This window comes from Xiphias gladius, chromosome 7 (genome assembly GCF_016859285.1).
Source record: "Xiphias gladius isolate SHS-SW01 ecotype Sanya breed wild chromosome 7, ASM1685928v1, whole genome shotgun sequence".
Taxonomy (NCBI): Eukaryota; Metazoa; Chordata; class Actinopteri; order Istiophoriformes; family Xiphiidae; genus Xiphias; species Xiphias gladius.
Window position 1 is genome coordinate 7675192 of NC_053406.1, and position 23218 is coordinate 7698409.

Consider the following 23218-nt stretch of genomic DNA (forward strand, 5'->3'; position numbering starts at 1 on the left):
TGATAAAGTTTGGACTTACAAGTTCTTCCTTTGTAGATTTGCTGCACAGTAAAAGTAAACATTGAATTTTGTTTTGGTGTAAGAGTTGGTTTAATTCCTGGCATTTGAGTTTAATTTGAGTATTTCTGTCTATCCTTGCCTGTCACCTGACATGTATTTTCCATCCTCTGATATGGTGTGAGGGTAATTTGCAAGCATTCATGAGCTGACGGCATCAGCGCCGTATGGGCATAAAACAGTCCAGCCCCTACAATTGTTAAAAAGCCTGCATCATTCAGTAGTTTAGAGGTCAAATGGTGTTGATAGCTATCACAGGGTGAGACCAGCAAAGAGAAGGGACGTAACTACCCTAATCAGGGCCTTCATTATCAGTGTTGTATAGAGAGAGTTCTGCAGTCTCTCATGACTGCATTAATGCTTCTACACACAAAAAAACATCAGTAGCTTCTCTTAGTAGAATATAAAGAGTACACACCCAGATTTCTGGCTGAGGAGATGGTAAAGCAACAAGAGTACCTATCATAATATTTACTGTATGCAGTTGATGTGATAGACTGAAATCTGATAGTGGTAAAACGGAGTCAAGAGAATCTTCTGGCTAAAGCAAAACCATTTTGACAAACTCTCAGCACAGAAAAAAAAAACTGGGTTACCTTACTGCAGGTGAACAGGAAACACTAACCTCACCTGCAGATGTCTTCAAATAAATTGGGAGGTTTAGCAAAATGGTTTCCCCTCAGGATGTTCTCTCTGCAACTATGTGCAGGGAAAGATGTTTTTACCCATCTTTCCCTGACTCTGTAGGTCTGTGGTCAAGCCCCCCACTGATCTGCTTTCACTCTCTGAACAAACTTTTTTTTATAGTTTGCCAAGGAGTTGCATTGAGACATAGACACAACTATAGTAACAAAACTTTCCTATTGTCTCTTTGTTTCTCTTTCACCCCTTAACTGAAACATGATCAAATATTTTTGCTCTGGAAAACTAGTTTATCCCTTAAAGGTAGTTGAGAAACAGCAAAACCCTTGAAACAACAGAAGACCAAGGCGGAAAAATACCCCATTCATTCAATTCATCTCCTTTTACCACATTCAGTCCCACAAACTGAAGTTTAACACTGTCCCTAGCGTTGGCTAGCAACTGATGCCCCTCTTTGCATTACCATTAGAAATGTGGGTAACTAGGAGAGACGAAGGGGTTGTAGTGTTTGCAGCCGGGAAAAGCAGTGTTTTTTGGTGTTGTTGGGAAAAGCGAGAGTGATGGAGAGAGAGAGAGGGCAGGGGGGTTGGGGTAGGCCTAAGTTGAACACCCTGGCTGGTAATATATGCGGCCCTATTGTGGCAAATCAATGCACCGTGCAATAATGGGGGGTAAGGGGGGGCACAAGGCTGCAGGGGAGCTATGACGGGATGTCCTCTGCCTCATGGTGTGCCCCCCTCGCTAAGAAACACACCCAAAACCCGCGAAGCGTCAATCAGACTCTCATCCGAGCTCAACAGAGTGCTTCTTCCATTCATATCTTGGTTGTTATTTTTGCAGAGGAGTCGGCCAGAGACGAGAGCCCAGGGACAGACAAGTGTGAAGACTCAATAATTTTTGTTACATGGCCAAGAACGCTCTGATACCAGACACAGTTTCCTCTGGTCACACGTTGTGGTGATCTACGTTGTTATATGCATGTACGTGTGTGGTGTTCCTGTGCACTGTGACTGTGACGTCTCTGCTAAATGCGTGTCTGAGCAAAGTCTAAAGAGAAAGAGTCCTGCCGGAGTAACTGAGGTGAGAACGTTTTTATTTTGTGTTGAAATTCTTAGATTATAAGTACAACTTTAGGGAAATGTTTGTAGTTGCCTGGTAATATATGAACCAGGATTAAAAAATAAACAGTACAGCATTCACTAATTTGTGACCTTAAAAAATTAGGCATTCTTAGTTGACATTATTGCAGTGTGATGAAGGAGGAAGTTTGGTGCAAAGGTTTGCTCTAGTTAATATACTGTGCTTACATGCATCAGTCTGATGAAGGGCAAACTAAGCAAAAGATGATGAGAAGTTGCTTAAAGTGTGTATAACACAAGTTGCACAGGTTAAAGATGTTAAAAACATAAAAATGTCATCAATAATCACTGTACAAGTATCAGACCTTGCATCATTCCTGCAGAATGAGTGAATGGGGGAGTCTTTGTGCTCTCGATTTAAGAGACAACGCCAATCAATTAAGACTTATTTGCTGAATGGAGGCTGTCAGAGTGGAGGGAGCAGTTGTTTGTAGGCCTCATGCTTTGTTTCTGCGTCTCCCTTGTGAAAGCACAGACTAAGAGAACAAAACCAAAGTATTGTATCTGAATAAAGTGGTCAAGGAACAATAGGAGCCTCTGTACAGACAAAGCTGAGAAAAATGTGAGAGGAGGTTTAAGGAGTGGGTGACAGAAAAGGACACATAGATGACTGGCACAGACTGATCCAATCAGCACAAAACTTTACTGAACAATAGGGGTCATGTTGATTCATATCCGTCCATTTAGCAAACAGAAATTGCATTTTATGTGACAAATTCATGAATCCTTAAAGAACTCTTTCGGTAATGTTGGTTCGGCTCAGCTGAATGATTTGCAGTATTTGAACTAACAATGTTTTCAACAGGCCTCTATAGCAGGCAAGGCAACAGCTTCAAAAATAACAAAACATTCACAAAAAAGCTTAAATCGTGACATTAGATTTATTGAAGCTTTATGCTAGTCAATATTTTTAGATGGAAAATGGATAAAAAGACTATGTGTAATCTGACAGGTGTTGCTTGGCAAAAGCCCACAGATCACCGGACTCTGCAGTTCCCATCAGCTATACAGAGCATTTTAGCATCTGTTTAGGTCTATACCAGGTGCCATGTCTATTAAATCAAATTGGATTTTGTATTGCAAATGACTGCATAGTTTTATTTTATGCAGATGTGACCTACTCAGCCTATCTCTAATGTCAAAGGGCAGAAGACGAATCTGGGAAGGGAGTGAGAAGCAGATGTGCTGGTTTATTCTCGCTTACCTCCTCCTCTTGGCTTTGCCATGCATGGGCTTCCTCCCCAACTTTTGGTCTCGAGTGTTAACGCTGTCCTGGGACTCACACACGCACCAGTACATCACAGAGCAGGCCATTCTCAATGTCACCCTGGAGACTCTGAAGGGCATCAAAAAACACCAGGGAAACCATGCAGAGGAACAGGTAAGATGATGTTTGCAGTCAGGATATTTACTGCACATGCAGTATAAAACACAGTTTTACCAAAGGCCTACTTTTGGTTTACATATTTCATTAAATCATATCAGATATCATTGAGATCAGTACTGAAGTGAGCCAACATCACTGGCTGATCATTTATTTTGCATAAAGGAGTTAATGAAAGCTGTATTAAAAAAATGTTCACATTATCCATGTGCACAGAGCTGTATCTCATTCCAATGATGGTAAAAAATCCACCTGTATCTCTCCCAGACCAGACTAGGCCGAGGCTTCTGGAGAGCTGTGGGAGAAGTGGTGAAGTCCAATGCTGCCATGGACTTCCTGAGCTCCACCAGGTCCGATCCAGTGTACCACTTTGATTCAGAGCGTGTGGACAGCGCCATGGTGGTGTTACGGCAGTTCTGGACTCAGACTCTGCTCTCAGTACGAGCCAAGGAGTACCAAAGTGCTCGTCATAGCTTGGGCCAGCTATTTCACTCCCTGCAGGTACACAGTGGCACTGTAATTAAGACACAGACGACAAAAGATAATTGTGATATACTGTAACAATGGTAATAAGTTAATTAAATAATTAAATGGTAATAAATACTGCATTACTTATAAACAATACTGTTTTACAATTTAGGAACAATCTTCTTGAGGATTCATACATACACAAAGTACAATAGCAGTTTTCAATGCAGAAGCAAAACAGTTTGTAACACGGGACTTACGATGTTTAACACTTGTCTGTTAACAAAGAAAGACAGGACAGGATCAAGAGCACTAGCAAGGATTTTGCTTTCGATATCCTCATCCAATATGTGCAGGACAAAAAAAAAAAAAAACATATGTAAAGCATTGTCTTTTAAACATGTGTTATGCCAGGACTTCTACAGCCACAGTAACTGGGTGGAGATGGGCCAGTACTCCATATACCTCCACCTGCTGCAGCCAGAGGAGCCTGCCATCCCTGTGGCTAGAGGTGAATCATACCTTCACATCTGTGATTACACCACTGCCCACTTTATCAATTCAAAACATGATCCCGGGGCTGGAGGGTGATTCATTATTATTGGTTATCAGCTTTGAATAGAATCCTATCATGATGATCTTATATAGGATCTCTTAACACAATTAGTTACTGAAGTTTCATAACAGTGGAACACAGTCCAGGTCTTTACACATTAGTTTGGTTATTTTATGTTTTATATGACCGCATAGGTTTGCCTAAGGGTGTCGATTGCGTATCGTGATTAATATCATGATAATCATCTGATTTCAACCATATCTCCCAGCACCAAGGGACACATGGCTTTTCCATTTGGGTTCCTCATAGGAAATACATTTATTTTGCTCCAGATCTAAATATAAGTCCAGATATGACTGCAGAAAAACAGGAATTTGTTTATCAAATAGAATTTGGGGCCTTTTTCAACAGTTGCTGTACATAAATTCATTTTAGAATTAAAATTATTCTTTTCATAGCTTGTAGAGTCTCTGCCTCTTTACAGGTACTTTTATCGTGATGTAATGCAGGCATTTTTATCTGTTGCAGTGTTTCATGATTATCAAAACCAACACAGATGATGACCTTGACCACTGTAATGTTTTATTTTTCCTCTGGATGCTTGTTACAGTAAAACATTTGTCATCATTCATCTTCTGGCAGCAGGAATATGGACCCAAACGCAGACGCACAGGCAACGCAGCCGGAATTAAAGCTTAAAGCTAAACAAACTAGATGAGAGGTTGATAGTTTGTTAGTGGAGATGCAAAAGGGTCAGACAGGAATAGAAACGTAGACATTCTGACAACTACATCAGTGGAAACTCTGACAACATATTGTATATACTGAGAATAATGGCCAATGAAAAACAGGTCTGCAGGCAAGTGGCTGATCAGGTGATGGGCAGAGGTGGGAAAACAGAACTAAGGGATAGGTGAGGTTTGAGGAGTTCAACACTTGAAGCCTACACTGTACTGGTAACAATACTCACTTTTAGGTGAATAAGCTATACAGCATATCCTTAAATAAATAGATATCAGTCTCTAAATACATACTTTTCATCTTAAGAAAATTGTCATCACTTCAGAGAAAGACAAAGAAAATCAATAAAGCATTATGCTCCAAAAGTTGAGAACACAAATCCATTTGCACAAACGCTCAAAATAAATCCAACAATCTGAGGTGGAGCTTCAACGATTTGCTAATTCATTGATTTGTTGATTGACAGAAAATTAATTGGTAACTATTATGATAATCGATTAATTGTTTCAGCCATTTTTCAAGCAAAAGTGGCAAACATTCTCCTGTTCAAGCTTCTCAAATTTGACAGTTTGCTGTTTTTATTCATCATATACTGTATGACAGTAAATTGAACATCTGAATGTTTTAGACAGTCAGACAAAACAAACAAATTCAAGACATTACTGTGGCTTCTGAGAAAGTGTGAATGCCATTTTTTCACAATTTTTTTACTATGTCATAATTATTAATTGCTTAACCGAAAAAAGAATCAGCAGATTCATCAACAATGAAAATAATCCCACATTGCCAGAATAATAGTCATCGTGACTCTACACACTTGTATGTACATCTAACATGTCTCATCCTCACCATTAATGCCATGCCATTATGTAGGTACCATGCCACCATGTTTATGACCAATAGCACAGCGAAATTGCAATACATATGGATGCATATGTGCTATACCACACTGCTGTGCAGTGGTACGTTTTTGTACCATGGCCGAATCAATGTTACTATCACTCCATAGTGTTTGTGCCTTGGCCTTTTGACGTCTTGCATGGCCAGTACAACTGAATTAAATAAAATTTACAGGCAAATCTGACCAAAACAAATTTTCTTTTAACACAATGCATAGCAATGACCACTGCCATGGTATTATTATTATTATCATTATTATTTATGTATGATGGTAAAACTGAAAATGCCATCCATTACATCACAGTACCATAGTACTTGACCTTGAACCTGAAAAGTGATTTGAAGCCTTTTCAAACACGTATTAACTCAGAAAGGTAGGCATTCCCTCTGTGACTAATAACTTGTCAGCTTACTTGTAAAGAAATATAGCTGTTGAATACTGTACCAAATCCCCACATAGTGAACCTGAGAGTGAAGAAAAGGCCTTCAATCCGAACAGTGAAGACTCAAACAAAGATGATAGCAGAGTATACGTTTTTTGAAAAAGGATGTACTGCTGCAGTACTGATTAGGAGCTTTAATGAGCCTCATTAACAATGACACACTAAACCGTTACGCTTTCTGTCCACAGAGGACACTCCTACCTGTATGGAGTGCTTCAGTGCCACTTGTCGAAACAACCTCCTGCCAAGACTTACACACACACAGCAAGACACCCAACTGCTCACCACTGGCTACTTCAGCACTTTCCCTCCAAAACCTCAGGGTATGCTAGTCCCATGTCAGCCTCGAGCAGCTGCAGTCCTGCCAAAAAAAAAAAAAAAGAAAAACCTCCAAACGAAAAACAAAGGAACAAGTAAATTCAAATCCAAAGTATTTTCTATATAGAGTGTTTGAATGGCTTTTTATTTTTCAGGTAAATGTAGTCATGGAGGTATTCTGGACAGTGGCCGATATATGGGGGCTAAAGGGGGCATCAACAAGGACAGCACCTCACCCCTCTTCTCTCCGCACCATTACCTCCATGTGGAAGCTGCCACTTTGGCTACTGAGGCCACCCTGACTGTACTGAGAGACCTCAGAGACACTGTGGGTCACAAAGCCTTCCTCCGGTAAGTTTCAACTCCTGTTACAATTGTATGAATAGAAAACATTGAATAATATATGTAGGCCAACAGCTTCCCAAATATTTTAAATAAGTTTCAGCTGCTGAGTGTATGTGGTATGACTTTATTTTCTTTCCAAACTCCCTTTGACAGGCTCTTCAGTGTGAAGCAGGCCCCTGCATTGGTATTTGTCATGGACACCACAGGCAGCATGTTTGAGGAGATCACTGCTGCTCGCCTCCGGGCTCACTCCATCATCCAGAGCCGAGCCAACAGCCCTCAGCAGCCTGGCACCTTTCTACTTGTGCCCTTCCATGACCCAGGTGCGGCTAGAGATATTTGTCACAGTCCGGAATGAAAACAGTTCTGTACAGAGCTGGAGCCATCTGCCTGGAGAGCTGGGCTAAATCTATACTCTCTTTAAATCATTTTTGTGAAACTTTCCTTTTTTATCTTGTTACCATGTAATAATCTTTTATCAGTTATCCATGAGCTGTTTTATCACTTACAATACTTCTTGCTTTGTCACATGCTTTTTACTTAATGTTGATGAACAATAATGACAATGATTTTATGGTGACTGACTGACTGACCTGTCTCTATTATGGCTGCAAGTATGTGGAAACCACAGCACACTAATGAGTACTACTTCACAGGCATAAAAAACTGGCAACTGTGCAAAATATGATGAATTGCCTCCAGTGATGTCACTTGAGTCAGGGTTTACCAAGGCTATATTAGCCACTACTAGCATATTGCACCTGATTCTCCAACCAAACTGTCGATATCTCTGGCTCTGTTGCATCGATTTACTGAACCGGTGGAGTGCTCTTTAAGGGGAAATCTTAATGCTACAGTACACTTACACTTTAGATAATAATGTGCTTCCAACTTATTGGTAGCAGATTGTGGAAGGCCATTTTCTGCTTCAACATGACAAGGCCCCCATGCACAAATCCAGGTCTAAAAAGAAATTAGTTTAGTGTCAAAGAACTTGTCTGGTCTGCAGAGAGTCCTGTGATAGTGGTATCAATCTTCTCATCTAACTCTTGGCAAGAAAGAAAATAGGAGTGTTTCCCAAAATGTTGAACTGTTCCTAGGGTGTAAGGCCCCTTGAATTTTGACTTAATAATTAAATTAGGCTTCATAGCGTTCCATAGTTTAATGTGATGGTTAACATCCTAATAGATTGAGCTGTTATTTCTGCTCAAAAAGCCATCAGCTGTAACTTACCATCTGAAATTTCTGTTCTACTATATGCCTCAGCCGTAGGACCAGTGTATGAGACCGATGACCCATACCAGTTCATGCAGCACATGGAGAAACTGATGGCACTGGGTGGAGGAGACGAGCCAGAGATGTGTCTCTCTGCCATTCAGGTAACTTTAGATGCTGTATCTTTATGTAACACTCAAGGTAACGCCATTAGGTATGTGTGAAAACGTGTATGGTATGAGAATTGCAAGTACGTGTGGCAGCTAATTTCCCCTTTTGCTGTGTGTTTACAGCTGGCACTCACTCACAGTCCACCACTGTCTGAGATCTTTGTATTCACTGATGCCTCCCCTAAAGATGCCCACTTGTTTGATGCGGTGAAGGCACTTACACTTGAGAAACAGAGCAAGGTAGGTTCTAATTTTAAAGATGATTTATCTCTAATAAAAGCTACATTATGTTCAGTATCGTAGACATGCAGTTGAAATGTATGAGTCTCTTTTTAAGAGGATTAGCATTCAGGAAGACTGTGGTAATATAAATGTGGAGCTGGTCTGAATACACCGAGCTACGATTTTACCGGGATACGGGGATCATTTTATGAATCTCAGCTTGAAGCCTTACATCTAAATGAAACACACCTGGCTGTAATATCGCAGACAAAAAAGTTTCACCTAATGACATGAAGAATTCAAAATTACAACTCAGGAAGACGTTATCTATGTTTGCAGATGCTGATTATGTACTTCAAAGAAGAGAAATAGCATTATGTAAATTGCATTTTAAGATGGAATTTTTTTCTGTAATGAACTCCTACATTTCTTATCTTACATACTGTGCATTAATTGTGGACAGAAACTGTGATGGCAAGAGGACTGCGATCAAACAAGTCTAATTTTGGCATATTTGTTTCAGCTCAACCATCGCTTAAGTTCTGATCTGATTTTCCCACAGGTGACATTTCTCCTGACCGAAGACCACAACTACACGACAGAGATCCGAGGGAAGAGGAGGAGGAGGAGAAAGAGGAGGAGTAGGGGACCTTTGTCCCCTGACCGTTTCTCTCTCTACTCTTCCCTGTCCTCCCTGTCAGGAGGACTGACTATATTTACCACCAACTCTGACATCCACAAGGTTTCTACCATAGTGGAGGATAACACAGCTGCTGACAAGGTACAGCAGTTGGATCTTTTGATGGACATCAACATTTTACATACTCAGCTGAACTAAATCAAACCAGTTCTTGAGGCAAAGATGCTAGCTACAAAACAAAGATCAGAGGAAAGTATGAAAAAGTAAACACTTTTGCAGAGATATGCCCCCCCCCCTGCCCTCCTACCTTGTTAATTATCTTGCGACTGCAGGGGAGGAACTCCAGGGTTTGGTAGTGATTATGTGTGTGTCAAAAATCTCCTTTCACATAGAAGTTGTCGTGTGATCCATTTTTATTATAGAAATATTGACCATAGACACGTTAAATCTCTTTGAAGTGGAAACATGCATTTATCATTCAGATATGTCAAGCACATTTTTTCTCCTTCCTCACCCAGGTGACCCTACTCCACGTGGAGAGTGCCCAGGAGTTGATGTCCTCTCATTCCTTCAGAGTTGACAGCTCAGTGAAAAGCGTCACCCTACATGTCACTGGCATCCTGATAGAGTGCATCCTCACCAATCCTTCAGGTAATTGTAGGGCAAAGCTATACGCTATGCAACTATAAACTGCTGATGAAAGCTAATTCTAGGCAGCATTGGTTTATTTATTCCTTTTTTATTCTGGCAACTACTGACTGTGAACTATATTATTGTACTTGCTTATAAAATGTTTGACTAACATTAGTCTTCTTTGCGTTTGATGATTCAATAAGCCCAGTTGTTCATCTCCCTCTCCCTGTCAGACCAAAGCCAGTCCCTGCTAAGTGATCAAGGCCCTCTAGCAGAGTTGGAGCGCTTCAAGGGGCTGTACCGTATCAGCCTGCTTCCTCCTATACTGCAAGGCCAGTGGGAAGTCCACGCCAAAAGTGACGGACACCTAACATTCAACGTAATAGGTAAAGAAAAACCATGTTAGACATTGAGCAAATCCACCAACAGATAATTCGTCAGATATTATGTGACTGCACTTAAATAATGAGACAAAAAAAACAAAAGATTTGTCTTTTATCTGCACAACCAGGTGACAGCAGTGTAGATTTCCTGTATTACTTTGCCACTGTAACCAATGAGACACACCCAGGTCTGGCCAGAGTGGAGGGTAGTCCAGTAGCAGGTAAGGGATGGGTATATCATCAGTGATGTATCAGTGGTAGTGTACAGTAAGTCTCACACCCAGGAATGTGTCTGCCATTTAGAAAAAAAACGCTATGTATCTTTATGGAATTTCCCAGGTGTCCCGGCCTTTGTGGTGCTGGCTGTTACAGGCCTGGTTCCAGATGAGGAAGCATCCTTCAGTCATGTGATGCTGCTGGGAGCTCAAGGGGAGACCCTGCAGAAGGTGAAGCTGAACTCCTCCTCTTCCTCCTCTTTTTCGTCCTCCTACTCTGTGGACGAGCTGGTGGGATGGGTGGACTCTGTTCCCAGCGTTCCCTTCTGCATTCGACTTACAGGCCAAGATGGCAGAGGAAACAAACTGGAGAGGGTTTCCACAGAGATGGTCCAGCCCACTCATGTTCAGATACAGGTAATCAGCAGCAGTGCTAAACAAGACAAGGGCTGCCCTTCATTGTGATGTTGGGCAGAATTTAAAACCTGCTATTGCTGATAACAAGTACTTCAATACTGCCATTCAGTTGTTAAATATGCTTTATGGATGTTAAGTACTCTGCTCTGTTAAACAAATTCAATGTTCTTAAGTGTTGTACCATAAATTTAAGTCTGCACTATTCAACATTTTTAAAGCCCCTTAGAGATTTATCACCCAACTCTGCAGTTCCTCTTATCTCTGTGGACTGTTTTAGTGTCTTTTAGCTAATTGTTTTGATCTTATAGCCTGCAACTTAACTTTTTGGGTTCAGTCATTTGACTTTTCATTGGCCAACTTTCCATACAACTCAGATTCATACAATTTCATATTTTTGTACCTCAGGTGTTGTCAGTCCCTCGCCTGGTACCTGGCCACAGCACAGTGGTGGACTTTGACATCCTGAACCACGGCCCGGCCCGACTCTTCAGTCTGAGCATGGATGACGACTGTGGATATCTTGATAAGAGAGGACCTCACAGGTACAACACAAAACAAAAAAAAACAAAATAAATAAATAAATGTTGCTCAGCCACTGAATGAAATTGAACAGCAGGGCACTTATTTTGTCATTCAGTATCTTCAACGTCCTCACTTTGCAGCCGTGTATAGTGTTATAGCTGGCTCAAAGACACCACCAGGGTAGAAGTTTACTGCTTGAAAAGTCTAATGAAATAGATGATTAAATGAAAAGCATACACCAAGCACCACAAAAAGGTGCTACTGCAGTAGGATGGGGAGAGAGAGATCTGAACAAAGGACCTGCCTATATAGGCTCATCCCACAAGCCAGCACAGGCGTTTGACAGTCAGCTGATCAGGCTGGAGCTGTAAACAGGAAACACCAAAATAAAACAGGATGAAACAACTGTAATATAAATGCAAAATTAGAAAAGAACATTCCATAACATTTGAGAACTGTTTTCTCCAAAGTAAAATAATATTCAGTAAATGCGATTTGGTACTTTTTAAAATCAGGATTATCAACGTAATTATATGTTTTGTGAAGTATAATTATGTAGAAAATTTTGTTTTTAAAGTTTGAGTCTCTGTCTCTCAGGTTCCATGTTGCAGAACAAGGGTCTTTCCATGATCAGGTGAACCTCCACACTCCTGCCACGGCTCAGGCAGGAGCGACTGTCACTCTTACACTCACTGTGCGTGCTCTTGACTCGACAGACTCAAATTACGCAGTTGCCTACTTGACCGTAGTCCCCCCGGTGAGCATTAACTGAAAACTAATAGGATATACTCCACTTTTACGACTTTTTGCAGAAATCCCCTTGGTTTTTGTCTATGGGCAGATCACAAATTAATCTCACACACTGATCATCACTGTAACATTTTTCCCTCTTTCTCTTGTAGGATCCGGACACGTCCCCACCATCCTGCTCTGCTGCAGGAGGGCAGTCCACCTGCCCTTCCATTTGCAATGAGTCTAGTTGGAGTGTATCTCTGGTCGTGTCAGACAGGGGGCGCTCTGGACTTGCTGCCCTCCAGCTACAGAAGGGTGAGGGCATTCTGACTTTATTCCTAAGCCCCCCATCCACAGAGGAGATTCTGTCCTCTGTGGATGCCCAGCCTGGCCGTAACCAGCAACAGGCAATTAGGGAGAAGACAAGCAGCGGAGGCCGGAACCACCACCACCACCACCACAAGGCCAGATTGGAGAAAGGAGACTCCCCTTTGAATGTGTCTGAATGGGTCCTGGGCTCATCTCAGCCACTGTGGGTGAAGTACACATCCAGCTGCTGCTCTGCTCAGGCAGAGCTGCTGGTGTGGGATACAGCTGGAAACATGAAGCGCTGCCAGCTAATGCCTGGCCAGCAGATCAAGCTAAGAAACAGGAGCAGAGAAACCAGTGGAACTGGGCGGATAACACTAACAGGTGTCTTTTTCTTACTCTTAGGGCTGCTGTGCTCTACTTTGCTTTAGCTTGATGTGATTAAAGGTGTTTTGCAGGTCAAACTAATCTATGTGCTGATCACTGGATCCCAGTATTCCAGATGAGGAGTTAATCAAAGAAGATATAAAGCTTGTCCTTTTTTGGAGGATAAAATTTGAAAAACAATAAGAGCACTTAATGCAAAGAAATGTGTCTGTCATGATTGCTGATATTAAGTGTTTGCTACTGTAATTCTTAAACAAGGTGCACTGAATAAAATAATGAACAATTTGAATATTGCCGTCAATAACTTGATTTTTCTTTGCACTTGCATCTTCTCTGCTCTACCTCCCTCATCCTTAACATCTGAGATCACACAGAATACATTACTGCCATGGGGCGATTGATTTGGACACCACTTTTTCAACCAGACAATAATGGGGAACTGCATGAATATACAAAGCAGTGTAAAAGAATGTTGGAAACTGGCGTAAAGATGGGTGGACTCTGTTCCCAGCATACCCTATTGCGTTCGATTTACAGGCCAAGACGGCAGAGGAAACAACCTGGAGAGGGTTCCCACAGAGAAACCTTCTTTACCCTTCCTCCTCTATCTTCTTCAGTCTCCATCCCTGTCCAGTTTTCCTCCTCTCCTTGTTCTCAACTCTCCCTACAGGGATTAAAGAAAAAAAAATCTTCTGACCAGATTTTTATTCCAGACCAAGTCATATTCCTCATCTACAATTTCTACAATTTGTAAAGCAAGTTGAAGAGGCAGCCCACATTATCCCTTGTAACACCTGCTAAACAAATAGCATGTTAATTATTATGTTGAAATTAAAAATGATGCACGATATTTGTAGATCGCATGGTAGCCATCAAAGTAGATTGTATGCCTACGAATCAGCTACCTATCACCTGAGGCCTGTACTACAAAGCAATTTCAAGAAACCAGGATATCTTTTCGTTATCCGGCTTCACTCAGCCTAACATTGGCCATCCTAGATAACCTGTATGACGAAGTTTGTGATGCAGGTTATCTAGGTTGTTAATTACAAGCAACATTGTCAAAGCCATGAATAAAGTACTTAGGATGATATCAGAAGAAACGGTGATACCTGCAGGTAAATTCGATTATAGCCACATCCAAAAGTGATATTCATCAAGGTGAAATGTAAACAATAAGATCACATAACTAGAGTAGAAAAATAAAAACTAGATATAATTTCCGAATATTAAAGTCAGGCTAAGGATATACTTTAAATAAGTACAGAAATGATTATTAAGTTTCTTACTATTCGCTCTGTGGACTTATGATGAACAAACTATTATAAATATATGATGCAGATTATTTTTTCAAATTGAACTAATGAGTCAGGCTGTTGATGCTGCCAAATCCAAGAGGAAAGTGGAGAAGAAAAAAAAAGTAGTTCATATCTAATGACATCAATCTGACTGGTATGTTCATTTATAATCATAGGAAATATTGCATAGTGTGTGGATAATTTTTCTAATAATTAACACCAGGGGGTTTAGTTTTTATTTCCATTTACTGTCACAGATTCTCGTCATGTTATTCTGAGCTGTAGTGATAGAAAAAGACTAAATAATGGACACGGTCAGGAATCCCGTCAGGAATCAAAAAATCTTTTTGCAATTACAATGAAGCTTGAATAGTTATGCAGTTCCACTCTTTTGTCCATGTCAGGATCCTGTAGGAATGATGACTGGCTTTCGAGTGATCTGATTGGTCAGTGGTGGGGCTGTTTACAGGTTTTGATCTGATTCTCTGAAGTTATCCTAAGTTACCATGGCGATGTACCCCGGTAAGAAGGGAGCCACCATCGATACCCTGAAAACCCAGGGTTTAACGTGAAGTTAACTCGCTCACCACAAATCCTTCTTCGTCGTACAGGCCTCTGGTAGTGTGATTCCTTGTTTGTGATGTTGTGGATTCACTTGGCACTCCCTAGTGTCTGGTTGACCAAATGGAACCGACACAAACTGTAAAACACAAATGACATGTTATATATATATATATATATATATATATATTTATATATATATATTTTTTTATTTATTTATTTTTTTTTTTTTAATTGATTTACATTTTGTTTTATTCTTTCTGTCTTTAAATGTACACATGCAACCACCAAGCTAAATTCCTTGTTTGTGCAAATATACAGTACTTGGCCAATAAAAGTATTCTGATTCTGAACTATGTGTTCTGAAGTGTAAACTGGTAACAGCCTCAATTACATTCAGTTTTTGTAGGTTTAAATTGCTGGGGTCAATTTGAACCCAAACATAAAAGATGTCTCTTTACTTTGGATACTAGCTGGGTTCATTTTGATTTGGCAACACGGGATGCATTAAAAGTGCTAAAGGTCGCTGTCTTTTATCAGTAGCTCACAGGATCTTCCAGTTAGGCATAGCCTATTCACATTATTTAACTAGACAATGCGCTCAGTAGAGTGCATACCTCAGCCAAGGCCAATTTCAGACAACATACACCAGACTTCAGAGAAAAAAATTCAAATTCATAGTAATGATCCGGATTAGCCCCGAAATGTAAAGGGTTCTTCCCTGGCCTACGCCCCATTCCTCCACCAAGTTTATTGCAGATTGGTTCAGTACTTTTTGCGTAATACTGCTGAAAAAATAAACCAACAAACATACACAGGTGAAAACATAACCTCCTTGGCAGATGGAATAAGTGGTTTATAAGAGATAGTTCAATAAATCAATTTTATTTAAACATTACATTAAAACATTTAAAAGAATTGCCAATTTTTTGAAGACTTCTTGAAGTAACTTTATATTGACCTATTTTTAAATTTAGTACTAATTGCAAACTTAACTTTAAAAAAATGTATAAAGCCTTTAAGAGAGTCAATTGAAATTTAAAATATATTTCTGATGAATAAACTATATATATATATTTTTTAAAAATCTGTGTGCTACTTGATGGGAACAAAATGACAAGAACATAACCAACTTCCGCTGCTGGGGTCATATGATTTCCTGTCAACTGCGGCGGTGCCTGTCACTGTGGAGGTCCGCATTTTGCCTGCAGATAGGTATTCTTGGAGTGATTGGCTACCAATACATTCCCCTGGGTAAAATCTTAAGTAAAACCTGTAAAAAACAACTTGCCTGTTTTCTAATTTCCAGCTTTATATGGCAGAGATTGTAAATTTGTAATTATTTTTCACTTTGTTAAATTAGCTTTATTTTTGTATTTAGTTGTCTTTAGGGGGAAATTAGTCCCTTTTAATTGCATTTCCATGACAATTATACCTTACATAGAATCATGTTGTCCACCAGATTAGCCAGATCACTGTATCATTAGAATAAACATAGGTTGTTATTAGGTAACTACATATGTAATAGACCTTTTTCAACCCAAACATTTTGACTTGTCACAGTAAGAATAGCAAAAGTGTAAAGATGAGCCAGCATGCGCAATAACCCGGACCCGGAAACTGAGGCAGCTAAATGGAATTCAGCCGTCATTGATTTTATTATGTTCAAAAATGTCTCTTCTGAAAAAATAAACCAACAAACTACACAGGTGAAAACATAACCTCCTTGGCAAATGGAATAAGTGGTTTATAAGAGATAGTTCAATAAATCAATTTTATTTATACATAACATTAAAAAATTTTAAAGAATTGACAATTTTTTGAAGACTTCTTGAATTAACTTTATATTGGCCTATTTTTAAATTTAGTACTAATTGCAAACTTAACTTAAAAAAATGTATAAAGCCTTTAAGAGAGTCAATTGAAATTTAAAATATATTTCTGATGAATAAACTATATATATATTTTTTTTTTAAATCCGTGTGCTACTTGATGGGAACAAAATGACAAGAAGATAACCAACTTCCGCTGCTGGGGTCATATGATTTCCTGTCAACTGTGGCGGTGCCTGTCACTGTGGAGGTCCGCATTTTGCCTGCAGATAGGTATTCTTGGAGTGATTGTCTACCAATACATTCCCCTGGGTAAAATCTTAAGTAAAACCTGTAAAAAAAAACTTGCCTGTTTTCTAATTTCCAGCTTTATATGGCAGAGATTGTAAATTTGTAATTATTTTTCACTTTGTTAAATTAGCTTTATTTTTGTATTTAGTTGTCTTTAGGGGGAAATTAGTCCCTTTTAATTGCATTTCAATGACAATTATACCTTACATAGAATCATGTTGTCCACCAGATTAGCCAGATCACTGTATCATTAGAATAAACATAGGTTGTTATTAGGTAACTACATATGTAATAGACCTTTTTCAACCCAAACATTTTGACTTGTCACAGTAAGAATAGCAAAAGTGTAAAGATGAGCCAGCATGCGCAATAACCCGGACCCGGAAACTGAGGCAGCTAAATGGAATTCAGCCGTCATTGATTTTATTATGTTCAAAAATGTCTCTTCTGAAAAAGGCTTAAACCAGATGTATTGAGCACAAACATGTCTTTCTCAGACAATTGGTGTGAAAATAATAATGAAAAACCTTTTTTTTTAGAATTGTCCACATGCTTTTACACCACACAGATGGATTAAGAAACATTTGCTATGCATAAAACACCGGAACAAAACCGCAGCACACCATGGCATGCATATAAGCTGCAAAAAAGTTGACAGTTTTGCGTGATGCATTGAACTGTTACTAACAAGACAAAACTCTGACAAACTGTTTTTAAATCATATAAATTATTGTCTGAATATGTTTTCTCACTATCCTTTCAGATGACTGTGTAGACTTGTCATCAAAACATAACACTGTCCAATGGACCAACCAGACTAACTCAGCCTTTGCTGCCACAGAACTCTGGGAGTATCTCTATCATTAACAAACTAAACCTCCAGGATATGCAAGATAAACCACTTATAAATAAAACAATTTGCACTTGTTCATCTTTTTCTTCTTGTCAAGGAGTGCTGGCTATTTCAGGCGGGACTGAGGCAGCATTAGGTGGGAGGTGCTGTTGTGTCTAATTGCCATGTGGGTCACTTGCTACTTTCGTGTCCGGAAATGTCTAAAATCTACAGGAAAGGTATTTATATAAGCCCTAAAACTGAGGTCTTTCTTCCCCAGGTGGTTTATTTCACTGCTACCTTCCCCTATGTGATGTTGTTAATTCTTTTGATCCCTGGACTCTCTCTTCAGATCTTCTTCTCATTCAGTGTGGGTGTGGGCTCCTTAGCTGTGCTTGGCTGCTACAACACTTACAACAACAACTGCTATAAGTAAGTATTTGTCAGTGTGTAACCGGGCTTGATGTCTAACAATCATTAAGGTTCTGAGATCAATTTTTCTGACCTGATCAAGAGCTAAGAGGAAGTATATTAAAAATGATCCACTCTGTGCTATGAATTCATAGAGCATGCGCTGCGCTTTGATATTTTGCAGAGACTGTCCTCGGCTGTGTTTGCTGAACAGTGGCAACAGTGTGTGGGCTGGTTTGCAGTCTTCTCAGTGCTGGGGTTCATGGCTCATGAGCAGGGCGTTCCCATTGCAGAAGTGACCGAGTCCAGGTAATGCATGCCACCAGAGATATTCAGAAAGATGCAAGCTCGTCTTCCTGGACCCACTGTTAAAAAGCATCAGTATGGTAACTCGCTGTGGCCCTGCAGAGGAGGCCTCCACTCTGAGATGTGAACTAACAGTAAATTAAATTGAGTGCACCCATTTTATGTTACTTTAGACTTTTACTTCACTGTATTTTAGATGTAAATATTGCAGTTTATATATTATGTTTATTTGACAGCTATAGTTACCAGTTACTTTACAGATTAACATTTTACATAAGAAACTTTTAAAATACCTCAAACAAAATACCACAAATTGTTGAGGTTAAAACCAGTGGTTCCCAACTATTTGGCTTGTGAGTGACTACAAACAAAAACAAAAACACCTTAAGTACATTTTTCTGATAACTTCTGCTGTATTTTTACTAAAGCAGAATTTTGAATGTGCAAGTTTTACTAGTAATAGAGTATTTCTTCATTTTTGTATTGGTACTTTTTCTTAAGTAAAGGATCTCAGTGCTTTTTCCACCACTTGTCTACGATGGGCAGAATCTTTGCTGCCATCTTGAGGACAACCACAGGCACGACAAGCCCAGTGAGAGTTACTCAGCGGGCACAGCTGACTTTCACCTCCTCTCACATTGCATGCATTCCTGCTCTGGTATGCTGTGGGACACTTGTTCTGAGCTGAGCAGTGCGCACCCTTTGGCACATCCAGGCATGGCAGCTGACGCTGGCCTCTCCGCCCTGACCAATATTTACATTACAAACACAATCAGCCAGACTCCATATCAGTACAAGCTACAGTGCCTTCCCTTAACCAACATCAGACACTAGTCTATTCTTTAGTAGTTATTCAGTGCTAAGGGTTGATGTGTACATATTTATTTATACATGTCTAGGCTCTAACTAACAACATGATAAACATATTATCATCAGGAATTCCTTCGCTAAGTGTTTGATTTTGTTTCTACAATTTCTTTAAGTAAATTAATGGTATTCGTTCAGCTTATTCGTTTCTTTCACTTATTCCCACTTGTTTTCCCACACTTGTGTTTTTTATCTTCCCCACCAAAAAACCAGGAAGAAAAACTGCAAGTGGTCACAAAAATAAAGAAATAAAGTTATTCCTTGGGTTTTGTTGTTTACAGCACCCTAGGTAATTATGGTCTTTCCCTTTACAATTTACATTCGGTTTGCTGGAAACATCATTTTCTTGATCTAATATCGAGACGCACACGTGAAAAGACCTCCTTTGCTGCATTGTTCTGCCATGTTTCTCCTATTCAACATTTGGTTCTTCCTGGTGTATCTTAAACCCCTTTGTGATTTCCAGTAAGTTGCCCAAAGTCAGTTAATGGAAGACCAGTCTAGCATCTGTTCTGATGTTGTTTCCAGGTCCTGGCCTGGCATTCATTGCTTATCCTCAGGCTGTAGCAATGAAGCCTCTGCTTCAACTGTGGTCCATCTGTTTCTTTGTCATGCTCATTCTCTTGGGTCTGGACACACAAGTAAGATGCACATGAAATGTGTTCTTCTAGAAGAACACATTTCCATTTGGAAATCTGCTTGGAGATTCTGTCTTGTCTGTTCTCTGTTCAGTTTGTCGCCATGGAAGTAGTGATGACATCCATCATAGATACGTTTCCTACTGTAATGCAAAGAGCAGGCTGACGGGAGTGTTTCCTCCTCCTCTTCTGGCTCACATGCTTCTTTTCTCAGCTTGTCCTGATCACTGATACATTTATTATTTATTACTCCATTATGGCAGTGTTTTGTTGTCAAAGTATAGCCATTTTTATGTCATGATTTTGTTTAATAATTTAGTCATCATTATAATTAGATGCTTTTCTTGTTAAGACATTTTTCTTATAACCATATATAAGTTGATGTATAATAATAATAATAATATTAATAATAATAATAGTGTGAAAAAATTGGCTCAAATAGGATTCCATACATCTTGAGATTGACAACTACAGTAAAATGCAGAATAAATGTCTCTGCTGCTGTCCCCAGGGAGGGATGTATGGATGTGTTCGAGATATTTGACTAATAAGCTTGTAATGGGGCTTGCATCCTCTCTCTCTGTGGGTTTGAAACCCTGGCACTGGAATGGATATTTGGTAGGTATGCTGTTTTAAAGGAATATTTCCTTTAATGGGAATATTCCCATTATATCTGTTGTGTCTCGAGTAACCTTTTGAAGTCTCTGAAGGTTACCTGGCAACTGTTCTTGGCTAACCACGTGTAAAATTGTGAATTGTTGTTTTTACACTTTTTTTCTTAGTACAGATTAAAACAAATTCCTTTAAAAGAGTACTCCAGCAATTTAGTACTAGACGTTCAATTGCCTTTCAACCATGTCTTGATATCATCATGGATATCTTCCCACATTTGACACAGCTCCTCCAGAGCCACAGAGAAGATCATGCTGCTGATTTCACAGACTGAAGAAAACTGCTCCCCTTTAAATTACACCAAGTCAAACACAAACATCTGGTCTCATCTGGTTATTTTAAGCTGTTTATCCAACCTCATCTCCCATCAAGGGGTGAAAGCTTGGTGAGTCAAGTTTTCAGTGTTTTATATGTGCATTATGAATATCCTCACAGCCTTGGTCCTTATCGCCATGTTCACCTGAATATATTTACAAAAATAACTGAGTGTCTCTTTTTATTTTTTTCTAGGGGCTCTTTTATATGTTCTTTAGTAAAGCATCAGCCTCTTATCTATAATCGCTGGTATGTGTACCCAGCGTGGGAATACGTGCTGGGCTGGATACTGGCCCTGTCCTCTATCCTGCTTGTGCCAGGCTGGGCATTATATAAGCTGGGAACTGGAGCTGGAACTCTCAGTCAGGTGGGACAACTTTGTTATAGATTATGATAATCGAATCAAGAAATTGCATTGTGTATGAGTTATTCTATAACATGATTGTTCATCTAATTTGGTACAGAATTTTACATGGTCCTTTAAGTAAAGGACAGGTTTCGTAACAAATGGGCCATTTTAACATGGTCAGAAAATATGCAGAAACTGACTGACTGTTGACATGAGTCCTTTCTGCTATTTAAGACCATACGGAACAGGAATCGAAGTTCAGTTTCTGTGCTTCATGATTCCTTTCCTCTTAAAATCGTTGTGCAAAACATTAACTAATACAGAACTTTTGAGTATGTCCCAAAAAAAAGCAAAAGTACAATGAATGCTTGTGGTCAACAGATTTCATCTCCATGCCCATATACTCTTAAATGCTTCAATAAGCTTTAAGAAGCTTGGCACAATGACTCAAGCATCTTAGGAAATGTTGGGTCTCAGATCCCCATCTACAAAATGGGGATCTGAGACCAGGTGCCTGCGATTTTTAGAATTATTATTATGTAGGAGGGGGGGCCTTAAAAAGTTTAAAATCTCCATCTCACCCCAAAGTATAATGTTAATATCCAGAGTACAAACTACGTTCTCTATAGTTTGTGCCCATTCGAAAGATCCAACTGTCAACGGCCAACATGCAGTATTATTGATAGTGATTATTGCGTTAATGCTGTTTCCCCACAGCAACAAAGAAATAAACCAAATCATAACAATCTATTTGAATATATTTCATTTTACATGTTTGCTCCAAGTCTGTGGAAAGTTTCGGTGTACTTCTGTTGAAACTTATTGGCAAATATTTACAGTATCTTAATTTCTTAGCGTGTGCATCATTTGTTCCAGCCTGACCCTGACTGCCCACCGACCAAAAAGAGAAATGCTGAGCTGATACAATAGGTTACCTGATCCCAAACTCTCTGGCAACTGCATTTATGGGTCCAACAATTAAGATTTGGCACTGAGCGGGCTGGTTACTGATTGCTATATTACTTCATCTGCTTTTCTTAGCGGCAAGTCTAGAATCCAAAGGTCAAAGATGAGCAAGACTTGTCTTATTTATATTACCTATATTGTGCTAATCATGGACATTGTAGTTGTAAAGATAAAAATCACAAGTGATATCAGCCGGACAATGCTCCATGCCACACAGCCAGGTCAATCAAGATATGGATGAAGGACCGCCAGATCAAGAACCCCGTCATGGCCAGCACAATATCCAGACCTGAACCCCATTGAAAACCTCTGGAATGCGATCAAGAGGAAGATGGATGGTCACAAGCCATCAAATAAAGCTGAGCTGCTTGAATTTTTGCGCCAGGAGTGGCATAAAGTCACCCAACAGCAATGTGACAGACTGGTGGAGAGCATGCTAAACCGCATGAAAGCTGTGATTAAAAATCATGGTTATTCCACCAAATATTGATTTTCTGAACTCTCCCTTAGTTAAAACATTAGTATTGTGTTGTTTAAAAATGAATATGGACTTGTTTTCTTTGCATTATTTGAGGTCTGAAAACACTATCTTTTTTGTTATTTGACCTTTAGTCATTTTCTGCAAATAAATGCTTTAAAGGTAAATATTTTTATTTGGAATTTGGGAGAAATGTTGTCAGTAGTTTATAGAATAAAACATAAATGTTCATTTTACTCAAACACATACCTATAAACAGTAAAATCAGAGAAACTGATAATTGACAAGTACTTCTCACATGTGCATCACAACCTTGGTGAGTCTTTCAGTTTCCATGCCAGCAGCTGGATTAATTTGAGGTTATGTAAACTCACTATAGAAAAATTCAACCATAATATGAGATGCAATTTAAAAAGATTCATATGACGCACTGAAATTCACATTTTTATACATCGTTTTATTTAAATACCCTAAAATTATGAAAAATACACTGTATAAACCACTTTAAATTTCAAAAACGCATTACTAGCATAGCTGTATGTCATATGCACAAAGAAATGTAAG

At 39.4% G+C, this 23218-nt stretch overlaps 1 protein-coding gene and 1 pseudogene across 1 annotated transcript; both read left to right on the top strand.

Annotated features, from left to right (window-relative positions):
• Positions 1–1677: 1677 nt before the first annotated feature.
• On the top strand, positions 1678–13039 carry vwa7 (von Willebrand factor A domain containing 7). Its single transcript, XM_040131432.1, has 17 exons — positions 1678–1779; positions 2949–3219; positions 3490–3723; positions 4105–4201; positions 6519–6653; positions 6804–6999; positions 7147–7316; positions 8260–8372; positions 8502–8618; positions 9163–9381; positions 9759–9891; positions 10107–10259; positions 10385–10477; positions 10596–10888; positions 11294–11430; positions 12008–12167; positions 12313–13039. The coding sequence occupies exons 2-17, from the start codon at positions 2974–2976 to the stop codon at positions 12880–12882; spliced, it is 3066 nt and encodes a 1021-aa protein (XP_039987366.1). The 5' UTR covers positions 1678–1779; positions 2949–2973; the 3' UTR covers positions 12883–13039.
• A 1603-nt stretch (positions 13040–14642) lies between these two features.
• LOC120792165 lies at positions 14643–22140 on the top strand (annotated as a pseudogene).
• Positions 22141–23218: the final 1078 nt, after the last annotated feature.